Source organism: Marmota monax, unplaced genomic scaffold (genome assembly GCF_021218885.2).
Source record: "Marmota monax isolate L192 unplaced genomic scaffold, Marmota_monax_Labrador192_F-V1.1 WCK01_AAM20220418_F8-fsc00063, whole genome shotgun sequence".
Classification (NCBI taxonomy): Eukaryota; Metazoa; Chordata; class Mammalia; order Rodentia; family Sciuridae; genus Marmota; species Marmota monax.
The window spans coordinates 4,389,084-4,416,606 of NW_026693726.1; the positions used below are offsets into that span (position 1 = coordinate 4,389,084).

The 27,523-nt window shown below is 36.1% G+C and overlaps 1 protein-coding gene across 10 annotated transcripts in view; it reads left to right on the top strand.

Moving 5' to 3' along the window:
• Window positions 1-27,523, top strand: part of Eya1 (EYA transcriptional coactivator and phosphatase 1) — a 315,245-nt gene that overhangs the window by 224,373 nt on the left and 63,349 nt on the right. For all 10 annotated transcript variants that reach the window (XM_058584409.1, XM_058584408.1, XM_046460578.2 and 7 more), the window contains 2 exons: window positions 23,915-24,054; window positions 25,877-25,960. In XM_058584409.1, the coding sequence (XP_058440392.1) occupies window positions 23,915-24,054; window positions 25,877-25,960 (224 nt within the window). The remainder of the gene's footprint in view (window positions 1-23,914; window positions 24,055-25,876; window positions 25,961-27,523) is intronic.

Here is a 27,523-nt window from a genome sequence, read left to right on the forward strand (position 1 = left end):
TTCAGGTGTTTTCCTCTTTTAATTTTCAATAATCTCTTGGTATTAAAGTCAATATTTTAACATAGTGGGCAGTTAGTCACGCCATTTTTTGATCTTACACATGACCAGCTTCCTGCCTTTCTATGACTCAGTAAGACAGATCTATAGGCCATGTGTTCCTCCTCTTATCCTTCATGATGCCTGTTCTCATGTGATCATAGAACTATCAGGTCAAAATGAATGTGCAAAGATAAACTCATAAGGTTTTTACAGGACAAACATGAAGAATCCATTTACTTTTTACTGTACATTTTTAAAGCTTTTGGAAGAATAGGTGACTTTTTAAGTTCATGATAACATGAAGTATTACTTGTAAGCATGTACTTATGAACTTAAGTTAAAAAATCATTTTCATGTGTTTTAGTTACATATTGAAAACAATATTCTACTTTTATAGACACATTTACTACATTAAAAATATACCTTGAATATAAAAGTGTAACCCCAAATTTTTAGTCTATTTAAAAATCAAAGTAGTGCTTTTGCATCATTTTTTTAAAAAATTGAGTTCATTAGTCATGCCATTGATGATTCTAATAAAATTACATCATCTGGAAATATAGAAGAATCCATCTACTTTGAGAAATTGAAGGTGTAATTTGGTCACTGGGCAAGTTTTTAATTTACTATTAAATTTAAAAAAAAATTATGCCTACTGAGTATATTGTCATGTACCTGTAGTCCCATCAACTCAGGAGACTTAGACAGGAGGATCACCCTGTTTTACATAGCAAGACCCCTCTCAACAAACAAGCAAAGAAATTTATGCCTATTCTTCAACTAGCATTGCTGACTTCTCTGGACCCTCAAACCTCAGTTGAAGGACATCTTGGTTGCTTCCAGTTTAGGGACATATTAAATAAAGCTGCTAAAAGCATTTAGATGAATTTTTGTGTGTGTGTGTGTGTGTGTATGTTAGTTTTCAGCTCACTTGAATAAATACCTAGGAGTGTGATTATGGATTATGTTGTAAAAACTCTGTTTAGCTTTGGAAGAAATTGACAAATTATATTCCAAAGTGACTGAACCATTTTTCATTATCACCAGCAACTAATGAGTTCCTGTTGCTCCACATGTAGTCAGCATTCAGTATTGTCAGTATTTTGTATTTGGGCCATTCTCCAGAGATATATAGTGGTGTCTTGTTCTAATTTGCAACTGCATAGTGACACCGGGTGTGCAACATTTTTTTCATATGCTAATATTCCATCTATATATCTTTGGTGAAGTGTCTGTTTAGATCTTTTACCTAATTTTTAGCCAGGTATTTTTTTTTCTTATTGTTAAGTTTTAGGGATTCTTTGTGTATTTTGAACAGAAAGTTCTTTATCAAATATATGTTTTGCAACTACTTTTTCCCCAGCCTGGGGTTTGTATTTTCCTTCTCTTAACAGTGCCTTTCCTAGAAGAGTTTTTAATGTTAATGAATTATGGCTTATCAATTTTTTTAGGAATCATGCCAAAAAACTCATTGGCCATCTAATTAAAAAAAATTCTTATTAATCATACATACACAAAAAACCTTAAGTGTGTTACTATCTAGATGTTTCATAGTTTTGAATTTTACATTTAGTTTCTAATTCATTTTGAACTAATTCTTTTGTAAGATGTAAGGTTGGGGTATGGTTTTATGCTTGGCATCTGCATGTCCAGTTGTTCCAATATCATTTATAAAAAAGCCTGTATTTTCTGTCATAATGCATTTGCTCCTTTGTCAAAGATCAGTTGACTATGTTTATGCACCTCTGTTTCTGGGCTCTCTATTCTGTTTCACTTATCTATCTATTCTTTCTCCAGTATCATAGTGTCTTGATTTCTAGAACTTAATAGTAAGTTTTAAAGTTAGAAAATGTCAGCCCTGTGACTTTGATCATCTCCAAAGTTGTGTTGTCTATTTTGGGGTCTTTTGCATCTATATCTAAACTTTAGAATCAGTTTATCATTATTTAATAAACAAATTTCTGAGGTTTCAACTGGAATGTAGTTGACTTTATAGATCAAGTTGGGATAAACTTAATATTCTTTCCCATGTGAATGAAATATCTCTCCATTTATTTAGATCTTTGATTGCTTTCATTAGAGCTTTGTACTTTTCCTCATACATATCTTGCAAAAAATTTTTTTTTTTTACATTTATACCTTTCTCCCCCAATTCCTCTCTCCTTCCTTCTTTCCCTCCCTCTTTCTCTCTTTCATATCTTGGCACTTATGTAAATGGTGTTATATAAGAAAGCAATAGACTTTTGTCTGTTACTTTGTATCCTATATCTTTGCTATGATTACTTACTAGTTTCAGTATGGTTTTTGGTCATTTCTTTAATATTTTCTACATAGACAATTATCATCTGTGAAAAAAGACAAGTTTCCCCCCCTCAGTCTGTATGTATTTTGTTTTTTTCTTATCCTATTGCATTTGCTAGGCCTTCCAATATAATGTGAAAGTTGAGCAGTAGAAAGGATATCTTTGCCTTGTTTATGATCTTTAAAAAACATAGTTTCTCACTATTAAGCAGGATGTTAGCTATAGTTTTCTTCAGATGTCCTTTAGCAACTTGAGGAAGTCTCCCCTGTATTCCATTTTTAGCCTATTGATGTGATGGATTTTCAAGTGTTGCACCAATCTTGCATGCCTGGGATGAATTCCACTTGGTCATGTCACACAAATTTTTCCAAATTGTAATTATAATCTTTCCAAATTATAATTCTTTTTATTTATTATTACTACCATTTTTCTACTGTTTTGTTGAGGATTTTTGCATCTGTGTTTATGAGAGATAGTTGTCTACAGTTTTTATATTCTGTAATGTCCTTGTCTGGTTTAATACTAGGGTAATCTTGGCCTCATTGACTGAATTTGGAAAAACTTCTTCTGCTTCTGTTTTCTGGAACAGTATTCTCAAAATATTTTTATTAAATATTTCATAGAATTTACCACTGAACTTAACTGAGTCTATCACATTCTTTTGGGAAAAGTTATTAATTATTCATTCCATTTTTTAAATATATATAGGTCTATCCAGATTATCTATAGTTCCTTGTGTAAGTTTTGGTAGATTGTATCTTCAAGGAATGGGCTCATTTCATCTAGTTTATCTAATTTATGGGCATAAAGTTGCTCACAATATTCTTTTAATATCCCTTTAGTATCCGTGGGCTCTCTCTAGTAATGACCTTTTGTAATTTATTATATTAGTTGTATATTCTCTCTTTTTATCTTGATTTTAGCAGGGCTAAAGGTAAAATTATTAGTTGATCTTTTTAAAAAAAAAAGTTTTATTGATTTTCTCTATTTTTTCTTGTCGTTTCATTGACTTCCTTTTTTTTCATTATATTTTTGCTTGCTTTTGATTTTTCTTTCCTAGTTTGCTAAGATTGAAGCTTGGGTAACTGAGTTTAGGGCTTTTATCTTTTTTAATATATGCATTCAGTGTTCTAAAAATGCCTCTAAGCATGGTTTTTGTTATATCCCACAAAGTGGGATACAATATCTTTTTCATTTTCATTTATTTGAAAATATTTTTATTTTCATTTGAATTACCATTGGAACCCTCCCTTTTAGTAAAGTATAAATTTATAAAATTTTACAAGAAGGAGAAAAAAATCTTTGAACTTGATGATATAGAGCATCTATCACTAAAATCATCCTCTTATTTATATATTTACAATTAAATGACTTTTTTTCATTATTAACATTTATTAGAGACTGTGTTTAGTTTCTGAGAAGGTTGTTCTATGGCTAATTAAAATTCCACTACCTATCAGAATCAATACTTGTTTTCCTTGCTCAGTCTAAGACTATATAAGACAGTATCACAATTCACATCTACCCTCTCAATTTTAAATTGTATTTCACTCAATTATATTTTATTTTTAAGAAAAATTCTTTACTAAGTCCGTGCTTTTCTTTAGTGTTCAAGGAGGTGGAAGAAAAAAGAAATTTTAGGTTTTGTTCCCTTTGTGCTGATAACTAATATTTCATCTTTTTGCCCTTCAAGAATAGATTGTAATACCTTACCGAACTCTTTAAAGCTTCAGGTATATTATTACCAACATAACTGAGTGCATATTTTCAAAAGAGTGATAAAAAATTTAACAACATGAGAGTATCATCATGAAGGATTTTTGATAACTAATATTTCATCTTTTTGCCCTTCAAGAATAGATTGTAATACCTTACCGAACTCTTTAAAGCTTCAGGTATATTATTACCAACATAACTGAGTGCATATTTTCAAAAGAGTGATAAAAAATTTAACAACATGAGAGTATCATCATGAAGGATTTTTCAAATAAATTGTCTTCTCTCAAAAGAGCCTTTAAGCTATTCTTTTAAAAATATTTTTCTTTGTCATATGACTCATACATAAATATACAAAATATGAACAGTCTTTTGTAATCCATTTACTGTGTGTATTTAAATAATTTGGCTTTAAAATATATCTTGTCCAGAATCTCTTAGAACATTTCATAATAATTATGGCAGCTATGATAATAAAAATACATAGTAAAATATAATCAAATACAGTCATCTGACAGAAATTTGTATTCATTATCACATGCAATCGTACAACACATCTGTGAGATAGGTATTATTTGTGCCCATTTTACAGGTGAGAAAAAGAATCATATTGCTGTTTAGTGTTCAGTAAACAATAGGTAGTTTAAAATTTTGAGGCTGAAGTCTTATAAAAGGACTTTTATAACATTGTACTTTTAAAACATTACCAAAGCAGTTGGAGAAAGAAAAAGAGTGAATGGTGAATAAAACATTTTAGGATAATGCAAAATAAAAGCCAATTACTTATTTATCAGGAATGAGTTTTTAGTATGAACACTGTAGAAAAGTCAGTTTTTCAAAGAATTTGTTAATTTGAATTTCCTACCAAAATCTTGATGTTGAAATCTACCTTCACACTGCTTGACCGCATGCAGACAATTTTAGTCGTTAAGGTGATGTACAGCAATCTTGCCAATATTGAATTTCAAGTGACAGAGGAAAATCAGTGTAAGAGGGAATTCAATATGCATGGGAAACCATTTGTTCCCTCAGCTTCTTTGATCCCTGCCAAGGCACAAGAAAGTAGAGCAAAGTGCTTGAAAAACAGGAATGTTCTTGTGCAAAGCTGCAGAACTCTGAGCTCTCACAGGAACTCAGTGTGACAGGATGAAAAACTAAACTGCCAGACATCTTCCCTTATAAATGCAAGAAATTTGGGTCTCGTCTATAGTACTTCACATGCCTGCGAATGTTCACTGTGGAATGGTCAGAGGTTTGCAATAGCATGCATCCTGATGCCTGTCTGTTGCTGAGTAAATGGTTTGGGAAATCTGTAGGCCATACTTGCTCATTTTCACAGATGCCTGTGGATTTTGGAGAAGTTTGTAATTTGTTCAGCTCAAAAATAAACCATTTCAATGAAACAATTTCAACTAACTTTTTTGGAAACATTTGTCAGCAAAACAAATATTTGTATCTAAAATAGCCAGGCTATTAAGATGTGAGAAAACAAAACAGATGTTTATTTTGGGTTCTTGGATTTGTTTGTCTTGATGGCATTTGTTTTCTTTCCTTCTTTCTTTCCTTTTCCCCAGAGGATATGTAGTGTTAAACTTAATGGGATTATAAAAGCCATAGAAATAAAGTCCACTTTTTAAAAAAATACTGCCAGAATTATAATAAACATCAGTTTTGTTACCTGTACATTTTGTTTCTAAGAAGTGAAAAATTCAGTCTTTTAGCATTTATCCATTTTGTGACTCATTACTAGCCTGCTTTGTTTTTGGATTAGGTGGCGAGATGTCAGAATGCCTTATACAGTCACTTTTAATATGTTGGATTCCAAGATATCAGCCTTTCTTACGTTAGATAACATGATTTATATATAAATGACCAAAATAAGAAATCATATTTTATTGGTGTGTTATAACTATATATAATAGTGGGTTCATTGTGTCATATCTCTACATGCACATGACAGCATTCGATTAATCGGATTCCCCAGTATCCTTTCTCTCCCCTCCATCCTTGCCACTTGCTGTACGCTGCTCATCTCCCTTCAATTATTATTATTTTAATTAGTACATTATAATTATAAAATATGCAGAATTCATTCATGGACATAGCATAATTTGGTAGGTTCATAATTATTGAGCTAATTAGTTTGATAACTCTCCCAAGCATTATTTTATCTTCTTTCTTAACTAATTGATTTCTTATTTGTAATGCTATAAAGTATAAGCACCCTATGGGACCAACACAAATCAATGTGAGAAGTTCCTTTATTTAAGTTGGAGGAAGTCAGCATTTGCAGACTTGATTTTTAGACTGGAGGTGTTTGGGAAGAAGACATGCAGCTATCTGTGTTTGCCATCCTTTCACTTCATTAAATTGGGATTAGATGATTTTGAAAGTGGGTTTTTGTTTTGTTTTCTTTTGTGGAGCTGGGGATTGAACTCAGGGCCCCAGACATGATTAGCAAATGCTCTACTGCTGAGCTATGTCCCCAGTCCAGTAAGTGGGTTTTGTATTAAGTGTTTATAAATAAAGGCAGGATAGATAGATTAGTAGCTACCAATTTAATTCCCAGCTTGATACCCAAATTAGTAAATTTAATGAATACTTTTAAATTTACTGAATGGCAATAATACATGAACATGGGATGAAATAAAGATATAAAAGTGTTCATAAAGAATAAACCTCCCCTGATATTCTGCACACAGCCCCTTGGTTTCCTTGAGCATTTTAAAGGATATATATTGCTGATATAAAATTGTACATAGTACCTGCCTCTAGCCACTTTCCTTCCCTCACATTTACACGTATATCCTTTTTTTCATTTTTCCTGACATATTAACTCAGTTAATTCTCACCCAGTTCTGTGAGATAGAGACAGAGTTGTCATTGCTCCTAGTTCAGCAGAAAGCTTAAGTTGATATCAGTAACTTACCAGGACATAACTTCTGAGCTTGGGTTCCAACTTGGGTTCTTACTCAGTAAAGCATGCTGCTTTTCAGAGCCACCTGGTCTGAAGTTTCCAACAGAGGTGGGGAGAGGCAGGAGCAGAGAAATAAAAATGTAAACAGAGCCCTGAAAAGTAGTAGCTACATGCATTCATTTTCTTCAGTTGTTTATATTGTTTAGCAGAAGCATCTACTGTGAGGTTAAATATGTGGTAAATGCTTGACTGAGCTCTGTTATTGACAAAATAATGCAGATCTGAAATCACAGGGAGAGGTATCTAGTGTAGAGTATTCCAGGTTATCTCATAGTTATTTCTCCAATTTTAAAATCAGTTTGTGGATAGCTCACACCCAGTTGCACACACTGTCTCCTATCTTCTTCCCTCAATTCTTTCCATCCCCACTTCCCCTCTCTCCTAATTAAGTTGCCTGTCGTGATCTTGCTTAGAGAACAATTTGCCACAGCATCTCATTACTGTTTTCTTTCTCTTCCTCCCCCAAGACCTCATTCTCCACCGTGGTCTCCTACATTTTTTTTTTCTTTTCCCTCATTTCTCTGCTCACAATTCACGGTGACGAGTACTAAGTATAAGGATAATGATATTTTCGTATAAGGGAAAATGGGAGACTTCCATATATATATATATATATATATATATATATATATATATATATATATTTATTTATTTATTTTAATTATAGATGGACACAATATCTTTATTTTATTTATTTTTATGTGGTGCTGAGAATCAAACCCAGTGCCTCATGCATGTGAGGCAAGCACTCTATCACTGAGCCACAACCCCAGCCCGGGAGACTTCCACTTTACAGTGAAAGCGGGCCCCTTAATCTAGTATATCACCTAATACCTTTGAAAATTCCTACTTTCTGACTCCCTCAGAAACTTCACCAAATACTTCCTCATAAAATTAAAATAGCATTTTCTTCAATGCCATTATTTCAGGTAAATGCTACCTTTTCACTTCTCACTTTTATGCAACTGTTGATATTGAAGAGTGTAATTTTCTCCTATTTTACATTGTATATGTGCAGTGTTTCACCTGGATTATTGGTTGACTTAATCCTAGATTGATCTGGAAGTCATGTGGGCCTTTGTTTCTGGGGGAAAAAAAAACAGTTTTCTGAGTTTTAAACAATTGGTTGAAAGCATAGTTAATTTGTAAAATAGCAAAGTACAAGTATTTAGAACATAGTTAATTTGTAAATCAATAGCTCTCACATCTAAAAATTCATTTCAGTAACTGGTATGAAGCAATTGAACAACAAGGTAGCTTTTAATTTTAAATTAAAGTTAGAAATGGCCTTAGAGATTCTTTTGCCTGAGACCTTCACTTTACTGAATAAGGAATCCAGAAAGGACTGAACTTTTCTAAGCAGCACATCCCGCCATTAGTGGTGTCTCCTGATGGCACCCTGGTGAGGTAGCCTCAGGAGGCAGACAGGTATTGTGTGGCCCTTCCCACACTTCCTGGGTGGCCCAACCTTCTGAAGATGGAGATGGATGGTCTGTGTTCTATAATAGGTTGAGGGTAGGATCAGTTAGAGACACAAGTTATTAGGTTTTAAGTGTTGTTCTACTTTCTTTTCTGATCCTGTGATTGAAAAGTACTCACTGAAAAAGAATATAATGTACATTGATTCCCAGTGGTACCTTGTGGGGTACCAGTTTCCACCTGTGCTCTTCTCAAGCCCACCCTCTACCAGTGATTATCTCTGAACATCTATTGGCCTCCATTCTTCCAGAGTAGAGTTTAGAAAAACTGTAGTGGTGGCTAGGGATTTGGAGTTGGACTAACCAACCAAGGTTTAAATCCTGGTTGCACATTACTCTGGGCAAGTCACTTAGCTCCCTAGCATATTAATTCTCTAGGAAATGAGAAAAATACAGATTGAGCAACTTTTATTTAAAATTCTGGAAACTGGAAGTGTTTTAGATTTCAGACTTTTTAGGATTTTTGGAATATCTGCATATTCACAATGAGATATCTTGGAAGTAGGACTCAAGGCTAAACACAAAATTCCTTTATGTTTCATATACACCTTGTACGCATAGTCTGAAGGCAATGTTATACAATATTTTTAGGGCACCTACATTTTGAATGCAACCCATCACATGAGGTCAAGTTTGAAATTTTCCATTTTTGGTGTGATGTTTGCACCATTTTGGATCTTGGAGAATTTTGAATTTTTGGATTAGATATGCTCAATGTGGACATCTTGTCAACAGGGTAACTGTAAGAATGAAATGTTGTAAGTAGCTAGCAAGATGATTGACACATACTAGGCCCTCAGACGTTCACTTCTTCTATTTATACTTTCAATAGATATTTATAAATGCTTGCTGAGTGCCAGGCACCATGCTCGGTGCTAGAGCTACAAAGGTCACAAGACAGTCAAGGTCCTTGGTCTCAGAAAGCCAATGAGTTCTTCCAGCTTGAAGTTTATTATGTTGTGCATTGTGCTTTATGGTTGTTTTGGAGACTCAAGCCCACAAAATGTGGCTTACCAGTTTCTTTCACATAGAATGACTCTCTGGAATTTAAACCAGTGGTTGAAATGTGTGAGAAGAATGGTAGAAATTTCTGTGAGGTTATCCACAGCGCCCTGGAAAGTTGGTATTGGCCATGCTCCAGGGAAGATGAAGTTCTCTTAATTTACTTTCTAGAACTTGACTGAGAAATTAATTTATCTATGAGACCTCAATTAGTGATTATTTGAAGGGGAGTCATGGTGGAACACAAGTGAAAAAGTCAGTGTAATTTTCTATAAATAATCAACCAATGTTGATTGATCCTTAACTATTCTTAACCTATAAGACTAGTCAACTTGCATATATCCCTTTAATTTATTTTACATATATTTATTTCTATGGGAGAGGGCTGTCTGACAACTTAAAGTTTTCAAAGTTTTTCTTCTTTGAGCCTTCTATCCTTTCATAATATAGTATTCACTGGGAATTTATAATAATGTAATTTATCCAAGGCCTTGCTGAGGTCCTTTATTTTCTTCTATTTTTGCTCCCCTTCCTCCTTCCTCTTTTTTTTGGCCAAGCAATGATTAAAAAAAAAAAAATTCCAGTATAAAATTATCATGGTCACACTATCATATGTCATCCTCAAGGTGTAATGGTTGTTTACTTTATAGGACCATGTGCATCTCAAATGCTTTGTGAGGAACAGTACAGACCCGCCCTTAGGGCCTTCCATGTGGGAATCTCCCCTACCTGGGCCTGTCCTTAAAGAATGTCATTTCTCAGTGCAGCTAACTTGGTGTGCAGCATGTGTCTCCCTTAACCTACAACTAGTCACTCCATTTGAAGTAACCCGAAGTATAACCTCTGACCTATTGCTGCTTAAAACTCAAAGGAGAAACGTGTTTCTGTCAGTGGGCGGAAGGACTTATGATGGTCCTGCTCTTCTAGACATTTTCAGTTTTACACAAGGTCCTGGTCAAGTGCTTTGTGCATTGAAGTTCTGCATTCTAGAGTTCTGCAGTCAACTATCATCAGCCTTAGGGATAACAATCTTGTGAACCCTGCTGTTTTATTCACCGTGAGAACATGCTCCTGAATCCCAATGAATTCTCTCAGTGAGCAGTTCTCTATGGTTTTTCTGTGCAGATATCGGTTTGTCCTATCTTATGTTCCCTAAAGGCCATAAGCCTTTTTTATACCTTTGCCCTGCATTGATTGAGAATCTTAGAGCAAGCAGATCTGTGCAAACCACACTCTCCTTGACTTCATTCTACCTCTCTCACACAAATTGTTTTTTTCTAAAAGAAGAAAACCTTTTTTCAGTTTTTCAAAGTTGTCTAATTATTGTGTAAGTAGTTGGGGGTTAATCTTAAACCCTTCTTGGAAAGCAGTAAGATATAAATCATTCAGAAAATAAAATTAAGAAACAAAATGTTTTATTCAACAAGGATATGAGCCAGATAAAAGATTGTGGTAAATCACTTTATGTTCAGGAAGCACTTAAATTGCAAATTGCATTGTAACTGCAACTTTGAAAAATATCAACTTTTTGGTTAATGTGTGTACAGAGACATTTTGGGGTCTCTTGTATGAGTTAGTTAGCTTTCTGTTACTATAACAAAAATACCTGAGATGATAAACTTACAAAGAGAAAGAAACTTCCCATGACTTGGGCAGTTCAAGTCTATAATTTGTTGGCTTCATTGCTTGGGCCTGTGATGAGGTGGCATATCATGGTCAGAGTGCATGGAGGAGCAAAGTCACTCACCTCATACCCTGGAAGTAAAAGAGAGGAAGAAGAAGAGGGGACTGGGCTCCTACAGTCCCCTTTGAAGGCATCTACTTAATGATCTAGTCCCCATCTCTTGAAGGTTCCTCAAAGGTTGGGGATATAGTTGTGTGGTAGAGCATTGATTAGCTAACATATGCAAGGCCTTGAGTTCAATTTACAGCACACGCACGCACACACACACACACACACACACACAAAGTTTACCACATTATAGTAGTGTGACCATGGGGACCAGGTCTTACCAAGTCTTAACAACCAAGCTATATTATGGTATAATTGTAGTCCCCCAAGAGCACATATCTTTTCATCTTTTCTTTATGTTTCAAGTCCCAAACCTCCAGTGTCTAATTTATAGCCTTATTAGTTTTAATTCACTTACTTTATATAAGAAAGCATGTTGTCAATTGTAAAATACATCCCAAGTGAAAGATTTCATTTTCTCTACCATGGATTTCCAGTTTCTGCATTTATCCTCCATCCCACACTGCCTTATAAATATCCTAAGAACTGCAGGATTGGCTTAGACTCTTTCCTTTTCAGTTTCTCCTTGAGTGTTTTTCCTGAAGTACTATCTCAGTATTACTTATTCATCTAATCACCTGCACATACTCAGCTTTGATAATGATAAAGGTTACTACAAAACACATTTATTTTGAGCTTCCTTAATTGTGCTATTAAATTGCATTACACTATTCCCTAGTTGAAGGGAAAATAGGAAACATGGACATCTGGTAGCATTTTGAAGACACATTTCAGCATTTCACTACCTGTTCTTTGAGCTTTTCCTATTTTAAACTTTCTGTTGGGTTTTGTGGAGATAGAGAAAGCAAAAAGGTTATTTTGTGTCCTCAAGGAGCATTTTACCACCAAAGAAGATAACCATGCATGCAGCCAAACCTTATAAAAGTTGAATTTTTAAATACCATGCCAGAAAAGAATGCTTATAAACAATGCATGTACAAAGATTCCTTATACAAAGTGGGGGCGGGGGAGGAATTAGCAAAGGAGCTGAAGTTTACCTATAACATTGAAAGATCCAATGACTAAGGAGTAAGGATGGGGAGGGATATTTATTCAAAGCTAGAGAAATAGAACATTTTAAATGGGTTCCAGGACAGGGCATCATTCCCATTAGAACACATTTAAATTAGTATTAAATTTAATTAAAGGATGAAAGCATTTTTGAACAGAAGTTGCTTCATCATTTTACAAAAAAGAAAAAAAGAAAGAAACTGAGCCCAGAGAGATGACTTTGAACAATTCACTTAACATGACAATAACAGCAATGTGTGTATACAAAATCTTTTAACTTGCACTAATTACCTGATAGCTTTAAAATGGTGCTATCTGTATTTTACTGTTGAGGAAATTGAATTACAGATAACTTCCAAATAATTATATAAATTGTGAGTTACCAAGCCCCTTCTGGAATGTATTCAGGCCCTGAGGTCTTAATTCATAGGTTATTTTGTCCACTACAGAGACATTTTTTTTTAAAGAGCGAAAGAGAATCTTTTTTTAAATATTTATTTTTCAGTTTTCGGTGGACAAGATATCTTTATTTTACAGAGACATTTAACTAATTGATTATCTGTGTTCTGTCCTGTAAGTTAGGGAGGATGTGCAGGTAGACCATAATTTCTAAGATCCATTCCTTCTACAGTAGGTTATTTCCCAAGCAGTGAAAGGAACAAAGATCACATTTATGGGGCTGTGGTGGTTCATAATCCATGCTGCCAAACCTTGGACCTAGGAAGCTTCTCTCCTTTGGCCCCAAACCTCCAGGAGAAGGAGGTGGCCAAGCCTCCCTTGGTGCCCATTGAATGTTTTCTGTGTCCTATCTCTGTCTTCATCATCACCCAGCAAGACTTGTGGCTTAGAGAAGAAATGATTTCTCTAAGGCAAGTCAGGTCTGGCGGGCATGTGATGCAGGAGGTCTCTTGAGTGAAGGCTCCAGAGACCACATCCTGAACCTGTGTCCTGGTTGGGATCCATGCTAACTGGGAGCCCTTAAGTTCTATTAATTTCAACCTTTCCATCTCCTATATGGGTTCAGCAACACACCCCTGAACAGATCCAGGGTAGAAATGGTCCGAAAGCCTGAAGAAAGTTCTGTGCTGCCCACTCCTCTAGTTGTTGGTCATCTACTCCTCTAGTTCTTGGCATTAATGTGTCGTCACTTTTACTGTGAATGAGTAAGTTCTCTACTATACACTTTGAGTTTGAGTCAAGAGGATGGAATGATGTATGGGGTCTCCTGTCAGATCCTTCTCTAGCAGTATGAAAGCACATCCATAAGTATGTGTCTGTTGCTTAAAAAAAAAAAAAATGACCACTTTCAACCAATTTTTAAAATGTCAGATTTTAATGGGGAATTAATGACCAGGGACATTTTGCTGTGTGAACCAGGGCTGTTCCCTATGCTAGGATATGAAAATGATAGATATATGTTGAGCCTCCAATGCGTTCCAGGCACAATTCTGGACATGATGACTTAGCAGTGAACAAATGTCGTCTCTGCCTTCAGGGAGCTTACATTCTACTGAAGGGCACAGGCAACAAGGAAACATAAATTGCATCTGGTAATCAGGAGTGCCCAGAAGGATGAACAGCTGAGTAAGGAGAGTAGAGTTAGGGCAGGTACACTATTTTGGAAGTGTTTTCTGGCAGAGTGGCATTTGAGTAGAGACTCCCCAATATCTTGAGGGACAGTGTTCTGGGCAGGGGAAATATAGACACACCAAGGCCTGGAGGTAGAACTATGCTGGTGGATTCAGAGTGCCGCTATTGCCAGTGTTATGGGAGCCAACTGGGAGGGAGGGTGGTAGGGGTGAGGTTGGGGAGGTAGAAATGCCATCATGGTAGGCCTCATGGGCATGGAAAGGACTTTGGAGAGGTTGCCATCTTTGTAGATTAAGATGGAGACATAAAAAATGTTTCTAGGAAAATGGTCTCTATTAGAGACCTTCAGGAACAAAATGTTCACTAGTGGATCTCTTGAATCTGTACCATAGTGGTAAGAAGGGAAAGGTGCCCAATGGTGGGACAGAGTGAACCCCAGCCATGTCAGAGATTAGTCTGTTGTCAGTACAGTGGTGACAATAATGACCATTAAAAGAAAAAAGGGACTGGGATTCTATCTCACTGATAGAATGTACACTTAATATATGTGAATTCCCTACCCTGCCAAAAAAGAAAAGAAAGACATAAATACTTTTCCATTTATTTCCAAAATTCTAATAGCAAAGGATCGTACGGGCAGAAGATAAGATCTACTGCAAACATAAGGCGACTTATTAAGTAGCTGCTTCAAACTGATTTGTTCCCAAGATTGTTTTATAAAACAATATCATAAAAAGACCTTTTTAAAGGAATATTCCAATATTGTTCCCCTTCTAGGGAAAAAAAAAGGAAAGCTGAATGAATGTGTGCATGTTCGAACATTTTCTATTATGAGCATTTAGTTTCTATGTTTTCTGTTACAGGAGAATTCAAGCATGAAGTTTAAGCCACCACTGGAATTTCTTTAGAGTTTTGAGAATAATAGGAGTTTCAGTTTTGAATTCTGAGGAACAGCCCATAGAGATTGGATCTAGGCACCCTTCCCCAGCTGCCATACAAGAGCAAAGATGGTTTTATAAAATGTTGTCTAGAGAATTAGAGGTGGGCCCCATTAGAAACTGTGTGAGTCAAGTTCATCACTGTAACCAAAGATCTGCCAAGAACAACTCAGAGGAGGAAAAGGTAATGTTGGCACATAGTTTCAGAGGTCTCAGTTCATGATTGACCAACTCTATTGCTATGGGCCTGAGATGAGACAGAACATCATGGTGGAAAGGTATGGCAGAGGGAGACTGCTCAGCTCATGAATGCTGGGAAGCAGAAAGAGAGGAAGGGACCAGGACAGACATAGCTCCCAAGGCTAAAACTCCAGTGATATACTTCTGCCAGCCACACTCACCTGCCTACCATGCAATAGTCTATTTGAATTATTAATTCATCAAATGGATTAATCCACCAATGAGATCAGTTCTTTCATAATGCAATCTTTTCACCTCTGAGCACTGCTGCATGGCCCAAAACATGAACATTTGGGTGGCCATTAAAGATCAAGCCATAACAGAAATATTTATCAGATTAGGCTCTGAGAAGTCACTTTAAGTCAGGGAAAATCTAAATGCTCAGTGTGGAAGTCCTGCATGCTCCTTTCCCATTTGCCTTTTCACCTAAATTTTCTAACTTTCCTGTGATACGAGCAGCTTGTCTTGACCATGGTAGAAAGCCTAAGATATTTACTGACTCTTTATAGGAAAAACTTACTATTTATTTAGGATATGGAAACAGTCAGAATTAAATTGTGTGGTCAGGTTGGTCTCTGCTGCAGTTTAGATCTTGAATATCCCTAAAGGCCCATGCATTGAAAGCTTGACCTCCAGCCACTGATACTATGGAGAGGCAGTGGAATCTTCAGGAAGTGGGGCCTAGTGGAAGGAAGTGACATCACTGGGAGAGTCTGACCTTAAAGTGGATATTGGGACCTCAGCCTCAGCCTGTCTTTCTCTCTGCTTCAGGCACTCTCTGCCATGTGTACTTGCCATGGTGTACTTGCCATGGTGTACTGTGCCACCCAGGCCCAAAGAAACAGGACTAAGTGACCATGGACTGAAATCTGTGAAACCATGAGGCAAAATAAACCTTTACCTTATTAAGTCGATTCTCTCAAGTATTTTGTCACAGTGAGGCAAAGCTGACTAACATAGTCTCCATGTTCTACACTATACCTATTGCCCATCCAACTGTCCCTTGGGTTAATTTCATAGTGTTGGGGAGAAATTCTGGGTAATTTCCATTAAAGGTGGTTTTGTCTTGCCCAAACATGAAGATGCTACACTCCTTTCTTACCTTAAAGTGTTTAAACTCAATCCTCACAGAGGAGTTTCCTCCCATAGGAAAACTATTTTAAGATATTAGAAATATGCTCAGTGGATGCATATGATTCTTTTGGCCAGTAGCATTGAGCTTGATGCATCTGCCTTCCTACAGGGAATGCCAAGGGAAGCACTATGTTCCTTCCTGTTGAATTAGAGCTTAAACTTTCTGTATCCTTTCAGTTTTCTTAATTTGGGCTTGGTATACTATCTGTTAAGATAATACCTGCATATTCTTAGGTTGATTTTGACAGTCTCAGAGTTCAGGGATGCCTCAGTGTCAACTGCTGTCTGTCATCCAGTTCATATTGACTTGTGAAATCATCCCATGTGTTTTAAAGTTTGGGTCTCAAATGTGACAATATCCATGTGTAGGGAAGCGGTATGCTGTCTTCTCTGGGTCCCTCATAGCCATAAATAGAATATAGTTATTGATGAGCCTGTCTCATGTTCACTAAATTCAGATGGTGTTTTGAAGGATTTCACAAACAGCTCTACCTTTCATTTTGTGTGCGGTATCATCTTAGATAGATTCAGGGTCTAGCCACAGATCATAGTTCCTCTGGCCTCCCTCCAATGTCATTGTACATGTGGTGAGAGCTTCCTCTCTGCTCAGAGATCAGTTACTTCATTCTGTTTGGGGGGAGAAGTCCTTCACCTCACTCAGACTTAGAAATGAGTAAGGACGACTTCCATCCTCCCCCAACACAGAGAAGGGAGCCTGCAGGAGCCCCAAATTCTACTTCCTTTACAGCCACCACTGGCCTATCTAGTCCCAGGGGTGTAAGATTAGATCAGAAGTCTCCTGCTACTCTAGAATAAATGTGAACGCTTATCCCTAAATCTTTAAGAGGCCAACCAGGCTTTCATGCTGTGCAGCAAGACACTGTGAAAATAAAAAGCTTCTGTGAAGGAAAGCATAATTTCAAGAAATATCAGACTGAGGGAAAAATCTGCAATTATAAAAAGGGTTAAAAAATATATATATATATTTATATATGAATATATATGAATAGAAAATCTATAGCTTGGCATGGTGGCACACACCTGTAATCCCAGCTATTCAGAAGGCTGAGGAGGAGGATTACAAGTTCAAGTCCAGCCTGGGCAACTTAGCAAGACCCTGTCTCAAGCTGGGCACATTGCACACACCTGTAATTCCAGTGACTTCAGAGGCTGAGGCAGGAGGATCACCAGTTAAAAGCCAGCCTTGCAATGGTGAGGCGCTGAGCAACTCGGTGAGACCCTGTCTCTAACTTAAAAAATACTAAATAGGGCTGGGGATGTGGCTCAGTAGTTGAGTGGCCCTGAGTTCAATCCCTGGTACCAAAAAAAAAAAAAAAAAAAAAAACACAAAATGAAAAAAAGAAAAAAAAAGACCCTGTTTAAAAATTAAAAAATAAAAAGGATTGGGAGTATAGTTTAATGGTAGAGCACCATTTGGTTCAATCCCCAGCATTGCAATTAATCAATTCAAATAAAATTAAAACTTGGCAATGGATTTAGGCAGTTCACTAATGGAGAATTAATTTTTAAGTAAATATATACAAATTTCTCCAACATACACAAGTTACTATGGCTACTATTCTACACCTGATAAAATAACAATGACTTATAAGTGCATCAGGTTAAGATATCATAGACCCAGGTTAAATTGACAATCCTTTTGAAAATGCTTTGGTAAAGCAAACAGACGACATGCTAAGGGAGGATAAGAATACAACCAGAGAAAGAGTTTGGCCTAGATAAAGTAGACACTAAACTGATGGTTGTTGAAGGTTGGACTTAACCTGAGTTGGAAGGTAACTAATCTGTTTAAGAGGTAAGATGAAGAGCTAACCATTAGGAAGCTTTAGTAAGTCTACTTCTGTAGGTAGGAGAGCTCTAAAGCTAAGTAACCCAGCCTATGTCCTCGATTTGACAGGGAGGCTAAGAACTGAAAAAACTAGAAGTCACTTCCCCAGAGTTATTCCCTCAGGGTAACTGGATGAACTTTTCTGAGTTCCAGGTCTTTGTTTTTCCTTTTAATACCGAAGGATTTATGGAAACATTCTGTAGTATTTACAAATGTAGAATTTTAATGATCTTATGTAGATTTTAATATTTTATGATTGAATAGGTAAACATTAACTTTTCAATGAGCTTCTAAAGTAAATACAGCTATTTCCCTTTCCAATGAGCTTCTAAAGTAAATATAGCTATTTCCCATTTATAAATGTTTTGACTAGCTGGTGGAAATAATTAGATAACCTTCATAGCTTTTAATAGAGTAAGAGCTCAACTTGAAAAACACTGTTTGCATCATTGATTTTTTTTCACATCTATTTGCATGCTAGACACTGTGCTCTCAGAATACAGAACTGAATACCACCAGGTTCTACTCTCAGCAGAGTTGATAGACATTTGCTCAAAATAATTCTGACCAGTTACTTATTATCCACTGTAGACATAAATAATTGCAAACATCATATGGCCCAACAATAGAGGTAAGAGAGTAGTTACAAAAAAGAAAATGAGATTTAGAGAGAAAATTCACAAAGATTATTATTCATCTCTAAGGTTGATAGGAATTTTATAGACAGATCAAGGAGAGTCTAAGAATTGAGAAAAGACATTCGAAGGAAAAAGAACAGCATGTACAAAGTTATGGCACTTTCAGAGAACTGAGATAATAAGGTTTGTCTTTCTGAAATAGTCTATGAGCATGGAGAATATTTAGCATGAGGTTGTAGAGTGACTCCTTGAGACTTTTCTCTTTTTTTTAAGGTTGTCAACATCATAGAGTGCTGATGCTGTGCACTACTGTAAGTGCCTTTATGGATATACTAGTCTTACCTGATTTTGTCCCTTTTATTCCTGTTTCAAAGATGATAAAACTGAGTCATTCAAAGGGTAAATAACCAACATAGTCCTACTGCCAATTAGCAGTGAGATAAAGATTCAAAATGTGGCAACCAAGTCCAGAGCTCCATGTTGTAGAATCTGTATTCGCCTTCCTTTTCCATGCTGAGAGTTTGGGGCACTCAAGGTATATGGTGAAAGACTGAGACTAGCAATCCTGGAAATAGCCTGTTATAAGAATTGGGGCAAGAGATGATGAGAGTTTGAACTTAGACCAAAAGTAATTAGAAGTTAAAAAAAAAAAAAAACCCACACAACTCAGTCTTACTTTGATGGAGCTTCTGAGTACGGAAGCTAGAGAGATGCTGACCATTAGTCAAAGGTCTTAATAGAGAGAATTCCTTCTGCATAAGTTTAATTGTGGTGTCCATGAGACCTTCAGGTAGAGCAGTCTTGCAAACAGTGGGACACTGAGTTGAGAGATCAGGAGGTAAAGCTTTAGCATTATCTGTCTGGAGGTTCTCAGGAAAGCCCTCTTATAGACATGACCAACCGCTGAGAGCTGCAGTAAGATGAGATGATCATGGAGGAAGCTCTAGTACCTGCTACTCAAAATCTAGTCCACCAGTGGGCTGCCCACCCACGGACTGCATATTACTAGAGCAGCATAATAGAAGGGGTTGCTTCAGAAGGTAACCAGCTGTGTCACCAAGCACATCATTTACCTTAGCTGACTTTATTTTATTTTATGTTAGTTGCAGATAGACACAATATCTTTGTTTTATTTACTTATTTTAATGTGGTGCTGAAGATCAAACCCAGTGCCTCATGCATGTGAGGCAAGTGCTCAACCACAGACCTACAACTCGAGCCCTATTTTTTAATCCTAGAAGACTTTTTCATGAAGGAAGCATTGAATTATTAGGCAGTGTGACCCCACTTCTTGTCCTAGATCACCTCTTTTAGTATCGCTTATGGAGAGAACACGAGCCTTTAAGCTTTGGGCTTAATGACTGCGAAGGAATAGTATGAAAAGAAGAAAGGGGAATCAAGGTAATTAAAGGAGGAGTGGTCATCATAGCCCAAGGAGGTCAGAGACCATGGAAGACTAAATAGCAATTATTAGATTTGGCCTTTAGAGAGTCATCAGTTATATTTTTAAAAATTTTGCCATCTGCATACTTTTCTACTTTCTCAAATTTATACTCTTGCCGTGTATTCCAAGGATGCTCTGACTCTATATCTGGAGTATTCTTGGGTTCAGTCTTCATTTTACCTATCTCTTCTATCTCTGGGCTGATCTGAAGTTACTGATCACTCCTTCCTTCCTGATGAATGCCTTCCTCTGCAATACCGACCTGGGTTTTCTCTTGACACCCCATCTGTGTCTCTCAGTCCATCCCTTCTATACACACTACATTGCTTCATCTACACCCATTTCTTTAATTACAGCTGGTACCAATTTCCAAACCCGAACCCAGCCCACATTTCTCTCCTGAGCTTTGGAGCGGTCCAGCAGTATACTGGGCATCTGTATTTGGATGCCTCCAGTCTCCTCAAATTATGTCCAAAGCGGAACCTGAATTCTCCCTTCTAGTCTTCCCTATAATTTCCTTCTTCTTTCTAAGTCCCATACTTAGTATTAAAATCCACCCAGATGCCACACTACTGACAAGGGCAGAGTCCTTGCATTCTTCTTTCTTCCATAACAGGTAGTTTTTTATTTTACCTCTAAATGATACTTCGTGTCTGTCACCATCTTTATCCCTACCACCTGTGTCCAGGTCACCACCATCCCTCATGTGGATTACTGAATTATCCTCCGACTGGCCTCCCTTTCTCAGTGGTGACCTGTCTCCTGCCCTTTCCATGCTAGAGGTGGGGCACCAGTTGCTTGTGGAATTCTTTGCTTGTCCTTCCAGCTTCAGTGCTATGCTCTTCTGGGCATTCAGGCAGATCATTTTCATTTTTTTGTTTTTGTTTTCCAGTTCTTAATCACAACAGATTTTCTCTCTGTACCTTTACCTGCTCATGCGCCTGCCTAGGACCCGTTGGTATCTTGGGGATCTGAGTTATGTGGACTTCCTCCATGGTCTCCCAGCATTCTGCCTTTTCCATGTCAGAATCTTCTCCACATTGTTTTGCAACTTCTCATTTTTGTGTATGAGTCAATGCCTTCCTCTGTATTTTAAGCTCCCAGAGAACAGGGACTGTGTCTATTGGTACATCCTTACTCTCAGGCTCCTTGCACAGTGCCTAGAACAATGCAAACATAACATCCAGTTCCTGGTTTCTTAAATGAATGCTCTTCAAAGTATTTTCACACCCATGCTCTCAGTGGGGGTAAAGTTGAATAATTTAAAGAGGGTTTTAGTGAAACATGAGCTGTCCATGGATTAGAAGATTAAATTATTTGAGTTGTTTTTGTACAACTAGGAGGAAGGAGAAGTTAGAGTAAGGAAAGCTGGTAGAGAAACTCAGAAGCATTTAATTCCACCTCATAGAACAAAAAGCAAGAGGGGTTGTTGTTGTTGTTGTTGTTGTTGTTGTGTTTTTATGTAGTTTGCCTTATTTTTCATTTTGTCTTCTAATAAGTGGAAGCCTGTAAGGTGTGATTGTGCATTTACTTTAATATTTAAAGGTATCAGGTTGTTCATCTTTTAGGGATTTTTTTTTCTCTTAGATAACATGATTTCACATTTTTTCTTAGCTCAATTTGTTTTTTTTTAAGACGGGCTTACAAAATTATAGCTTATCTAATTTTTTTAAAGAACAAAAAAGAGAGAAAAGAAAAGTTGAGGTGAATATTTAAAAATTTTTAATTTGTAATTTAAAAGAAGAGGTAAACACCAAAATAAATAAATAAAGGAATGGACAATCAATAAGAGGAAATATAAGTTAAGAGAACCTACATGAGGTGAACTGCTTTAAAGACAAAATTAACTCTATCCAGAAGTCAAGGACATGGGTTAAGGCAAAAAGACATTGCTTGATTTCTTTTAGTTCTTATCAAATAGAACTTCCAAAAGCTGAAGAAGTCACAACTGGAGATAGATTTTATAGTGGATGTATTGGAAGTGCAGTTGAATCAAATGCCCGCTCTGCCCATTGCAAAATGTATCTTATTTTGAAACCCTGAAAGAGATTGTTCACAGTTCTATTTCAGGAAGGGATGATTTAGATGCCTCCATGGAGATGTATGTTGCAGTATATTTTTAAATACGGAAGGCCATTTTTCTTCAACAAACAACTTTAAATCCCCTTAACAAATTTAAAATATATTCATTTGCATCTCTGTAAAATATGGAAGATTGATGCTTGGCTCAGAACATCTTAAGGAGAAGACACCTTAGCTATCTGGCCCTGTAATACAAGAATATTAACATAGACTGAGAGAATGATTAATATTGATCAGCCAGTGTCATATTCTAACAGGCCTGTGAGATGAATAAGCTCAAAAATACATCCCAGATAACTAAATAAGTTGATCCATTGAGAGGAGTTGTTGTGGACATATTGACCATAATTAACTAATGGGCTTATAGGCCATCCTGTGGTTTCTGGGTATGAGAAGTGCATGGTCAATTTATATGAGGACGTTTGCCGTCTTGTTAGTGATGGATGAAAACTTGCAAAAGTCTCGTCTAATAGTGGTGAGAGCTTATGGTGGTATTCAGATTAAACAGGAACTACAGAGCTGTTTGATGTAATTTAGAATGAAATTTGTTCTAAGTCTGTTTCTATCTGCTCTGACGCACATGACGGATGGCCTTGCTGGTGGAGTTATGGCTGATGGTATATTATCAAAAGCTGTCAGACCTTTAATTGCTGCTGTGTGTAGTTTTCTGTTTAATGACATACATGTCAACATCAGAGTGGAAACAGTCAGGCCTCCTATTAGATGGAGAGACTCTAACCCTTATCTAGTAAAGAAAGAGCTGAGAGAGAGAGTGTGCACACTGGGTATTTGGAATTTGGGGATCGTGGAGATTATCTGGTATGCTAGATAGATGGAGGAAAACTGTGCCTAAAAATGACAGTGAATGGTTTTTGTTCATTCTGGACACAGGATAAGAATCTATCCCAACTTCACACCCACTGCTCAGCTCTTTTTTATTCGGGAGTTGTTCTTTATTTTGTGGTTTCTGTGTAATTATTTCACTGGTTTTTCTGAGTGAGCCAGATAAATAATGTTGATGTTTTGCCTGGTTTGGGATGTTTGGTTCAGAGACTGAGACACAAGAAGAACTTGTGACGGGTACTATACAAAGTACAGGCATTGTCCACATATCTGCCCTCCTTATCTTGTCCACCTGCTTGCTGTCACATACAATGGGGAAGAAAATGGGGACTTAAAACTTTCCAAAGGAAAAAAAAATCTGCTTGCTGGCTTGGTTTTCCTTGCCACAGAGATGGTTTTCCTTTTCATCTTTTCCCATGAACCAGAATTCTTCTTGGAGCTGGGAGAGCCACAGCAAAGGCAAATGAACACCCAATTGGTATGGCTGTCAGTGTACCCTGGTGCCATTTGTGGAGTGAGAGAAGTGGATGAGGTGGTGGTGGTGGGGATACCATCTAGTGACAGAGAACCCCAAGGAAAATCTAGGCAACTTAGTACAGCCTGTTGTCTTTCACCTCCAATTAAATTTTCATTGTTTTTGATCACTCTTTCTTTCAAAACGGATCTTGGAATCAAATATCTCATAAATCATTTACCAAATGCAAGTTAAAGATAATGTAGGACTTAAGCAGAATGAAATGTTCTTTACTTTTCAAACTTCCCTCTGAGTTAAAACAAGGTTGATCTTGACACCATGGTGGTGGAACTAAAAGATGAAAGTCCTTCCTGTGTTCTTACAGAGTACAGTACAATACACAGCCCTTCAACACCCATTAAAGATTCAGATTCTGATCGATTGCGTCGAGGTTCAGATGGGAAATCGCGTGGACGGGGAAGAAGAAACAATAATCCTTCACCTCCTCCAGATTCTGATCTTGAGGTATGTCATTGCTGACACTCTTGTAAATATAGGGCATCCTGTACCTGACTGGGTTCTATAGAAACAGCTATGATCAGCATCCAAATGCTTTTGTTATTGCTTTCTTTTTCATATTAACATTAAAGCAATATTTTCTCTCTTCCATATTAACTATAGGTAGGTTATGCAATTTTTTTTTCTTTTTCTGTTTTTTTTTTCTTTCTTTCTTTTTTTTTCTTTTTTTTTTTTTTTTTTTTTGTGGTGCAGGAGATGGAACCCAAGGCCTTATGCATGGTAGGAAAGCCCTCACCACTGAGCTACATCCCAAGCCCTATACAATTATATATTTCTGTGTTTTCTTTCATAGTAACTATATGTAAAGCATTTATTTATTTTTGACTTATGAAATATATAAAAACTATGTCATTATTCTTGAACAAGATTCTGTTGTACTATTCAGTACCATTGCCATTTCTATTAAATAAGTGGCAGACTAAAAATGCTTAATAAAGTTCACTTTGAAATTGAAGACACACTTGTGTGTATTGAGAAAGGAAAGCCTGGAATATTCTAAATTGAAATGGTAATCACCTTCTGAGACATGTTTTGGTATAGTTCAAAAGCAGGAAGGATTAAGTAAGAAAGGGTGGTAGATTTCATAGCCTTGAGTCCACTGCAGTTAAGTTTCTGCTTTTGCCAAAGTGAAATCTGATGGTGGAAAACATGATTATTTTGGCTGAAAAGATGAAAAAATTTCCAGCAACATCTATGTGCATGAATATGTACTGGTATGAGTAGGACTAGGAAGAAGAGAAGCAGACTTGGGAGGTTTTTCATGGTGTCTCAAAGACCTTTTTGAAATGAATTCCTCCAAATCCAATTCAAAATACCCCAAAAGGGTGTCCAAGAGTATGAGTGGTCTGTCTGCTCACGTTGTTAAATATCTGAGGGCCAAAAAAAAAAAAAAAAAAAAAAAATCCCAGCCAGAAAAATATACAGCCATCCTTTGGCATTCATAGAATTGGTTCCAGAACACTCCTGCAAGTGACAGAATCCACAGATGTTCAGATCCCTGATATAAAATGGCATAGTTTTTGCATGTGACTTGTATCCATCCTCCTGAACACTAGTCTAAATCCTCTCTGGATTACTTACAATACATGATACAATGCAGACTATGAAAATGTTTGCTATCTTACATTATTAGGGAATAATAAACAAGAAAAAAGTCTACCTGTTCAGCACAGATGAAATTTCTTTTTCCAAGTATTTTCTGTTCTTATTTGAATAACGTGTGGATTATTTGAATAATAAGAGTGTTCATCTGGGACTTGGATTCAAAGAGTCAACAATACATTCCATCACTTTGATAACTGCTCAATAGTTGACACAAGGTCCATAGATGAAAAGTTTCAGTTTTTTTTTTGGCTTGATAAGAATGAAACACAAGATTAGTTATTTTAACACTTCTTAACGAACAAGGATTTAAAAAAAGATAAATTGAGTGATTTTTAATGGATTGTCTTCTGCATCTCAGAAGAGCAAACCTTATAGTTCATTTTTTGTTTGGGATTCTACTACAAAAGGAAAAGAATATACATTATCCCTCCCCTGTTAGATTGATATTGCCAGTATAATTGTCCTCTTATACCTCATCTGAGACAATATCTGAGTAAGAAAAAAGTCTACAAGAAGCTTTTTGGAACAGTTGTGTCTTAAAAACAAGTAAATTCTGATTTTTCATTTTTCTCCCATTTTAAGACTACATTTTTATGTTGAAGTTAACTGGATAACAGTTTTCTCAACCAATGGCAGACACATTGATTTGGTTCTTCCTTTGTAGAGAGTGTTCATCTGGGACTTGGATGAGACAATCATTGTTTTCCATTCCTTGCTTACGGGGTCCTACGCCAACAGATATGGGAGGGTGAGTACCAACAGGCATCCATTTTTAAATTTCTTTGGAATAAATATGCCTAGAATTTATTTTGTTGTCCAAATAAGCAAAATTTAAATTGATGTCATAAATTAAAAATATAAAAAGGAAAATAACTTATTGCTATAGTCAAATATACAAGTAAGGCATAAACACATAAAGGAACCAAAACAGATTATTTTTACAACTTTAAAAATTAGACATTATGCTATTAAACTCATGCTTATTTCAGACCCAATGAATAAACATGATTGAATGCTATCTAAAATACATAGGTTACATAGAAAGATATTTTTGTGTTGTATTTTTTATTTGCCTTGTCCTTTAATTCCCAAAACATTAATAGAGCAAATATTTTACTTGCTCTTATCTTCAGTGATGAGCAGTATTGGTATTTAACTTTTAAAATGCCTGTTATGTATGTCTTTACATGTTCACTGCTATTGGGGCTAAATGTATTTGAATGGTTTGCATGTTTAGCAGTAGACTAATACATCCATGTTAGAGCTGAAGTATTTATCTTGGTATTGTAGGTAAAGAAGAATATTACAGACCACCTCTTATGAGTAGATCATCTATTTCAATGTATTCTACATTTGGGTTTCCCAAAACCTGAAAATTTCTTTTTAGTATATTGCCTATTGGTTTTATAAATATTTCCCATGAAAAACTCAAGTTATTTAAATTAACTGCAGTTAATTCCTGAAATTCTCCTGTAAATGATATTTCTAGTTTTTTAATCTTTAAAGAAATAATATTAATTCATAGATCCTTGAAGCTATTGTTTTGGAGCCTGAGAAACTGAGTTCTTACATCTTGATGACTCCAGGGTTTTATCAGAATTAAATATTAAAATTGATACCCATAAATGGAGTATGTTCTCATTACAAATAGGCCAAGTATTCCTTCTTTCCATAGATATTTATTTTAATAAATATGCATTGAGTTCCTGTTGTGGAACTATTATGCAATCTGGAGGTGAAGGTATGGATATGATCACTTTAGCTTAACAATCCAGCTTTCCTAATCCTAAAGTCACACCTAATCACAGAAAGGCTAGAAGCACACATGTGTGTACACATACACACACACACACAAAAACAAGAACAAGGATATTACATAATTTGAATTTCTGTCTAGACATATCTATAAAACACAGTATGTCCCATCTTATTGTTAAGTAAATTCTCTATGAGAAGAAGATAATTAACAAATAAAAGTTCATAGAATCAGTAAAAAAAAAAAAAAAAAGTTTTGTGTGGCCAGCACACAATGAGGATTCAGTAAGCATGAGTTGTGTTGTTGTCTGTTTTGTGTTATTTTTTCTATAAAAATTGTCACCTAAAAATTTATTAAACACTGAACTATCAACATGTCGTGAATACGCAAAGCCTTGAATATCTTCTCAACTGAGCAATTATGTCACTTCAGCTAACTCTTAAAGAAGAAAGCTGGTGATTGGAACTCACACAAAAGTGTGTGTGTGTGTGTGTGTGTGTGTGTAAATATAAAATTTGAATTTGCTTTCATATTTAAGTATCAACCATAAGTATT